This window comes from Mandrillus leucophaeus, unplaced genomic scaffold (genome assembly GCF_000951045.1).
Source record: "Mandrillus leucophaeus isolate KB7577 unplaced genomic scaffold, Mleu.le_1.0 Scaffold413, whole genome shotgun sequence".
Taxonomy (NCBI): Eukaryota; Metazoa; Chordata; class Mammalia; order Primates; family Cercopithecidae; genus Mandrillus; species Mandrillus leucophaeus.
The window spans coordinates 159,520-167,241 of NW_012104399.1; the positions used below are offsets into that span (position 1 = coordinate 159,520).

The 7,722-nt window shown below is 38.9% G+C and overlaps 1 protein-coding gene across 1 annotated transcript in view; it reads right to left on the bottom strand.

Moving 5' to 3' along the window:
* Positions 1-7,722, bottom strand: part of FRRS1 (ferric-chelate reductase 1) — a 58,943-nt gene that overhangs the window by 37,515 nt on the left and 13,706 nt on the right. Inside the window, 3 exon segments of the mRNA XM_011992518.1 lie at positions 1,619-1,755; positions 2,856-3,051; positions 3,190-3,294. Coding sequence (XP_011847908.1) covers positions 1,619-1,755; positions 2,856-3,051 — 333 coding nt within the window. The 5' untranslated portion in view covers positions 3,190-3,294.

Here is a 7,722-nt window from a genome sequence, read left to right on the forward strand (position 1 = left end):
TCAATCAATCAATAAATAAAGGTTCTATTGGTATTTGATATAGTTTGGATATTTGTCCCCACCCAACTCTCATGTTAAATTGCAATCCCCAAGGTTGCAGGTGGGAACTGGTGAGAGATGTCTGGGTCAGGAGAGCAGATTTCTAATGGCTTGGTGCTGTTCCTCAGGATAGTGAGCAAGATCTGGTTGTTGTAAGATGTGGCACCTCCCCTCCACCTCCACCAACTCTCTCTCTTGCTCTTGCTTTCACCATGTGAAATGCCTGCTCCTGCTTCAGCTCCTGCCGTGAGTAAAAGGCCATGAGGCCTCCCTAAGGCCTCCCCAGAAGCTGAGCAAATGCCAGTGCCATGCTTGTACAGCCTGCAGAACAGTGAGCCAATTAAGTCTCTTTCGTTATCAAATTACCTAGTCTTAGACACTTCTTTTGGCAACACAGGAACAACCTAATACAATATTGGACAATGCCTCTGCTACCCAGAACCCTATGAGCTCATCACCGAAGCCACTGAAGTGGCCTCCTTACCTCCAAATACAATGTCTCTAACTCAGTCTCTAGCTCAGGAAGTCTTAAGGACATTTAAGGCTCTTTACACACAGTACTCAATGGAAAGGATTGTCAACGCTATGGAAGAGAACGCTGATAGAACATCATGAAAGTCGGGAAGGATTACACCATTGAAGACACTATCATCGTTATAGAAAAAGCCAAGAGAGCCATCAAGCCCAAAACAATAAATTCCTGCTGGAGAAACGCTGTATCTAGATTTTGTGCATGACTTTAAAAGATTTACAGAGCCAATCAAGGAATCATAAAAGGGACTGTGGATATGGCAAAAAAGGTAGGGGATGGAGGGTTTCAAGATATGAATCTTCGAGAAATTCAAGAGCTAACAGACACCACAACAGAAGAATTAACAGAAGACAACTTGATGGTAAGTGTTTCCAAACCAGTGCCAGATGACAATGAGGACTATGGAGAAGAAGCAGTCCCAGAAAACAAACTGACATTAGACAACCTGGCAGAAGGGTTCAAATTATCCAACACTGCTTTTGCCTTCTTCTACAACATGGACCCTCCTATGATATAGCACTGAAACTAAAGCAAAGCAGGGAAGAATTGGTACCCCATAGAAACATTTTTAAGAAAATGAAAAAACAAGTCAGACAGAAATTACAATGTATTTCCATAAAGTTACACCAGTGTGGTGCCTCTCCTGCCTCCCCTTTCACCTCCTCCACCTACCCCAAGACAGCAAGACCAGCCCCTCCTCTTCCTTCTCCTCTTCAGCCCATTCAACATGAAGGCAATGAGAATAAAAACCTTTATGATGATCCACTTCCATTTAATGAATAGTAAATATATTTTCTCTTATTTTCTTAATAAGATTTTTCTCTTGTCTAGCTTACTTTATTGTAAGAATACAGCGTATAACACATATAAATACAAAATACGTGTTAACCAACTATTTGTTATCAGTAAGGCTTCTGGTCAACAATAGGCTATTTGTAGTTAAGTTTGTGGGGAGTCAAAAGTTATACACAGAATTCCAATTTCCCCAGGGGTGGGGTCGGCACATGTAACCTCTACATTGTTCAAGGATCAACTCTAAACACAAACCTGTATATCTTCACAAGTCAAAAGTTGTGACACTTCACTGTCAATCAACGTGAAGGAGCCAACAGGAGGGCCATTCAGATGCTCAGCATTACGCGCTTCTAGGAGAAAGCCTTTAAATGGATGCCCTGACAAAGTAACTGAGAAAAAGACAAAAGGATTGGTTAAAAAGCTTAGCAATATCAAAAAGAAAATGTTTAGAGGTCGTACATTACAATTAGAATGAGGTGTATGTATGCAAAACTACTCCTGGAGAGAAAAGAGTCATCCTATAGGCAAAGAAGCCCTAAACTGTGTTCCATAAGATGTTCACTCCGTGAGCCATTCCGCAAAGAGAAAAGAAAAATAGGTGATGGTCCAGGGGCAGTCCATAAGGCTAAGTTAGTTTATACCTATTGGGTACTATGCTTATCACCCGAGTGATGAAATGATCTGTACACCAAATCCTCATGACATGGAATTTACCAGTAAACAGACCTGCACATGTATCCCTGAACCCAAAACAAAAGTTTAAAAAAAAATGTTTACTTGACCTCATTAGAGGAAAAAACATGAGGTGTTTTCTTTTGAATTCCAGTATTTAATACAGTGTCTGGCTCATAGTGACACTCAATAAATTCTTACTGAATTTTTAAAAAAAAGAAAAACACTAGATGAAAGTAAATACTTGTTTCTTTGCTGCAAATTTCTTAGGGTATTTAATATCCTACTGTACAGTGTGAACTCTAAGGTATATTATATATCACACAGAATAGTCCAAACTTACTTTTTCTATAAACTCTCTGTGTAACAGAGTACCTATCAACATTTTGCATTTCTAGAGTTGCAAAAAATAAAGTTTGCAAAATGCTGTTACAGATTTATCTTTAATAATCAGCCTACATTTTACCAGAGAAATTAGAGAATTATTCTTAAAATTATATGATGTTAAGAAGGACAAGGGTTTATATATTTTAAACAAGATAAAATAAACTTTATTTTTCTCTTCTCTTGAAGTAATAGCACAATTAATAAAAACAGTAAATAATGAAAAAAACTTATTTTAAAGCCTGTTCTGGATGGAAAATACACAGACTACTTAAGTAACATAGTCATCTGGAACCAAAAATAAGAAGTATGATAGTATCTTACAAAAGAAAACAGATTTAAATGAAATAGTCTAAATCAAATAATAATAAAGATTCAATAAACAGTAAAAGAGTGAAATCCAAAATGTAAACAGTTAATCCCAGCCCGGTACCTTCAATCTGATCTCCTGGTCTGAATGTCATCTGACTCACGGAAATGTCATGAACAGGAACAGACTGTGGACTATGACCATGTTCAGGAATCATTCCATGGCAAGACTGTGTTACTTTTCCATTGGGATAATTAGCCACATAACTAATGTGCAACAGAAGTATGCAGGTACCAACAGTAAATCCAGAAACTGCCATCTCAAAAAGAAGATTAAAAGCCCATTATTGTCACATATAATTAAAGTAAAATATAAAAGCTTTTACACCACAGGACTATAATTCTAGATAACTACTTGCTTTCTGTGTTCAGCAAACCAAACCATATTCTCAACATACCTGATAAAAAGAAAGTGATATGTGAAGTTTCACCTGAATTTCAATCTCAGCTCTACAAATTACTGTGAGACTTTGGGCAAATCGTTTAATCTTCCACTTCCTTACCTGAAAAATAAGGAAACACTCTTTTCAATGTTTTTTGTTTTTTAATTAAGACAGAGATCTCGCTCTGTTGCCCAAGCTGGAGTGCAGTGGTGCGATCTTGGCTCACTGCAACCTCCACCTCCCGGGTTCAAGTGATTCTCCTGCCTCAGCCTCCCCAGTAGCTGGGAATACAGGCATGCGCCACCACACCTGGCTAATTTTTGTATTTTAGTAGAGACGGAATTACACCAAGCTGGTCTCGAACTCCTAACCTTAGGTGATCCTCCCACCTTGGCCTCCGAAAGTTCTGGGATTACAGGCACGAGACACTGTGCCTGGCCCAATGTTGTTTAAATAAAAATGAAAATATAGCTCAAACTCTGACAAGGACGATAATAAATAATAGCTTTCATTATTATCAATTGGAAATAATAAACTAGTCAATAAAAGCAAAAGGTTTTACTCCATCTCATCCTAGAAAGCTTAAAGAACAAAGAAGAAATGTTTCTTCTGGATTTAAATATCATCACCCGAATAAATCTATGATAAGACTTTTCCCAACTTCCTATTAAACTGATCATAATGACTGGATGGATAATTTAATTTGCAATACTGAAAACTGAGGATAACAGAGAACCAATTGGTAGAGATAATATTTCTACTACCTGTAGCCCAGATACTTCTGAATTAAGAAACACAATTGTCAGCCCACACAATCTTCTCCCCTCCCACAGCTCCAATTTTCCTCTTACCATCTGGATAAAAGAAAACCAGCTACTTTACCTCAGTCCCACCCTCTTGCAGCCCAGATCAGCCACTTTGCTTGATGCACGTATTCAAAACCTGCAAATCACAGGACTCAATAAGGCGGGAGGTGATGAGCAGTGACACGTTGCATGGCAGTAAATAAAGTTAACACCATGGACAGGTTAAAGATGGGAAATGCCTAAGAGGCAGTTAATTATTTATAGAAAATGAGTTTTCTATATCATATATCTGGTCATAGACAAAAATAATAGCAGCCTTAGAATCACTAGAAAAAATTATTGTTTTTTTAGTTATGTCAATCAGGAGCAAATATTTAACTGCAGCCTAACTTGCTGGGGTTTTATCAGAGTCTATATGACCTGGAGGAGGGGAAATACCCAATTCCTGCCCACATTAGCCATCCTGTTTCACCTAAGTGGGGGAAGAACCTTGAAGCGGTTGTGAGGTTCACACTTCAGGGGCATAAGCTCACTAAAAGACTGAGGTCTATTCATGGGGCTACAGAGAACAGTTCTCCTCCTCCCACTCCTTACCACCACATCATTAAAGGCCTATTTACAGCAGTTCCTTTTACCCACTGCATCATGTCCAGTTATTAAGAACAAATTACAAGGCATACTGAAAGTCAGAAAACACAATTTGAAGAAACAGGGTAAGCCTCAGAACCAGACTTAGATATGATGGAGATGTTGGAATTATTAGACCAGGAATTTAAAACATTATGATTAAGATACTAAATGCTTTAATGGATAAAGTAGATGGTACGTAAGAACAAATGCACAGAGATGGAAATTCTCAGAACCAAAAAGAAATGCTAGAGATCAAAAACACTTTAAAAGAAGTGAAGTATGGGCTTATGGGTAGACTGGACATATCTGAGATAAGAATCTCTTAGCTTGAAGATATCTTAATAGAAAAATACCAAACTGAAAAGAAAAAAAAAAAAAGACTGAAAAAAAGAGAACAGATCCAAGAACTGTGGAACTACAAAAGCTACAACACACATGGAATGGGAATTTCAGAAGGAGAAGAGGGAAGGAAACAGGAGAATTATTTGAAACAATAATGACTGAGAATTTCCCCCAAACTATTATCAGACACACAATACCAAGTGAGATAAAAAAAAATCCCACATCTAGATATATATGATGGTTCATTTATATGTCAACTTGATTGGGCTGAGGGATGTTCTGATAGCTGATAAAATACTATTTCTGGAGTGTCTATGAGTGTATTTCTGAAAGAAGTTAGCATCTCAATCAGGAAACTGAGTAACAAAGATCACCTCACCAAAGTGGGTAGGTATCATCTAATCCTCTGAGGGCCTAAATGGAATAAAAAAGCAGAGGAGGAGGGAATTACTCTTTCTTCTTGATCTGAGATATCCCTCTTCTCTTGCCCTCAGACATCAAGGCTCCTGGTCTTGGGGTCTTAAAACCATAGGACTTACACCAGCAATCCTTTCCCCAACCCAAGGCCCTCGGACCTGACCAGGAGGTACACTATGGGCTGACCTGGTTCTTAGGCCTTTGGGCTTACACTGAACTACCCCAGCAGCTTTCCTGGTTCTCCAGCTTGTAGACAACAGATTTTGAGACTCGTGGGCTTTCAGAATCATAAGTCAATTTCCATAATAAATATCTATAATAAATATAAATAAAATCTTATTTTAATCTGTCACTTTGGAAAACCCTGATTAATATGGCATATCATTTTCAAACTACAGACATCTAAGGTTTTTTTAAATCCTGAAAGAAGCCAGAGGAAAAAGATAGTAATAAAGATAAGAACTATATCTGACTTTTGCTCAGAAACCACACAAGCAAGAAGAGAGTAGGGTGAAATATTTAAAGTGTTGAGAGAAAAAAATGGGCACCATAGAATTCTATACCCCAAAAAATTATCTCTCAAAAATGAAGAAGAAATATGAAGACCTTCTCAGACAAACAAAAATTGAGGGAATGTGTTGCCAGTAAGACCTATCTTGCAAGAAAAGTGAAAAGAAATTCTTAAGAGGAAAGGAAAACAATAGAGGTCAGAAATTCAGATCTACATAAAGAAAGAAGAGCATTGGAGAAGAAATAAGTGAAGGTAAAGTAAAAACGTTTTTCTTCCACTTAATCTAACAGAAAGTTTGTTTGAAATAATAATGCTTATAATTCTCTGTATATGCTTATGTATGATTATTTTCATATGCTTCTATATCAGCAAAATAAATGACAAGATATAAGGGATGGTGAGATAGACCCAGGACCTCTCTCTTAGGGACCTACCTCTCTCAGCCTTCATAGAATTAACGAAAGGTAGGACCTTGCTCTGGACTAGACTTTGGCTTAAGGAAATGTGATTGGTTTGATCTTCTATCCAGACCACTAAAACTTTCCCCATATCAACAATAAGGCTGTTTTGCCTTCTTATCATTCATATGTTCACTGGAGCAACCATTTTCTTCAAGAACTTTCTGTTTGCATTTACAACTTGGCTGACTGGAACAAGAGGCCTAATTTTCAGCCAGTCTTGGCTTTTGGCATGCCTTCCTCACTAAGCTTAATCATTTCTAGCTTTTGATTGAAAGTGAAAGATACATGACGCTTCCTTTCACTTGAAAACTGACAGGCCATTACAGGGTTTTTTGTTTTTGTTTTTGTTTTTGTTTTGTTTTGTGACGGAGTCTCGCTGTGTCGCCCAGGCTGGAGTGCAGTGGCTCCATTTCGGCTCACTGCAAGCTCCGCCTCCCGGGTTGACGTCATTCTCCAGCCTCAGCCTCCGGAGTAGCTGGGACTACAGGCGCCCGCCACCTCGCCCGGTTAATTTTTTTATATTTTTAGTAGAGACGTTGTTTCATCGTGTTAGCCAGAATGGTCTCGATCTCCTGAACTCGTGATCACTCACCTCGACCCCCCAAAGTGCTGGGATTACAGGCGTGAGCCACCCCACCCGGCCTATAGGGTTCTTAATTGGCCCAATTTCAATATTGTTGTGCCTCAGGGAATAGGGAGGCCTGAGGAGGAGAGAGATTGGAGAATAGCCAGTTGGAAGAGCAGTCAGAAGATACACAGTTATCAATTAAATTTGCCATCTTATACGGGTGCAGTTTGTGTCTCTACAAAACAATAGAAACATCAAAGATCACTGATCACAGATCACCATAACAGATAATGAAAAAGTTTATAAACTTACAAAAGTGTGGCCAAGCGTGGTGGCTTACACCTGTAATTCCAGCATTTTGGGAGGAGCGCTTGAGCCCAGTAGTTCAAGACCAGCCTGGGCAATATAATGAGACCCCCATCTCTATTTTTTAATTAAAAATAAAAATAACAAATAATAAATAACAAAATAGAAATTTACCAAAATGTGACATAGAGACACAAAGTGAGCATGTGCTGTTGGAAAAATAGTGCCAACAGACTTGCTCAATGAGGAGTTGCCACAAGCCTTCAATTTGTAGCCAGGCACAGGACAAGGGGGCTGGCCTCCAAACCCTGGGCTCAAGGGAACCTCACCCCTATTATCCCAACACTTTGAGAGGCTGGGGATGAAGGATCCCTTCAGTTCAGGAGTTCGAGACCAGCCTGGGCAACATGGTGAGACCTCATGTCTACAAAAAAATTTAAAAATTAGCTGACTGTGGTGGCACATACCTATGACTCCAGCTACTTAAGAGGCTGAGGCAGGAGGATC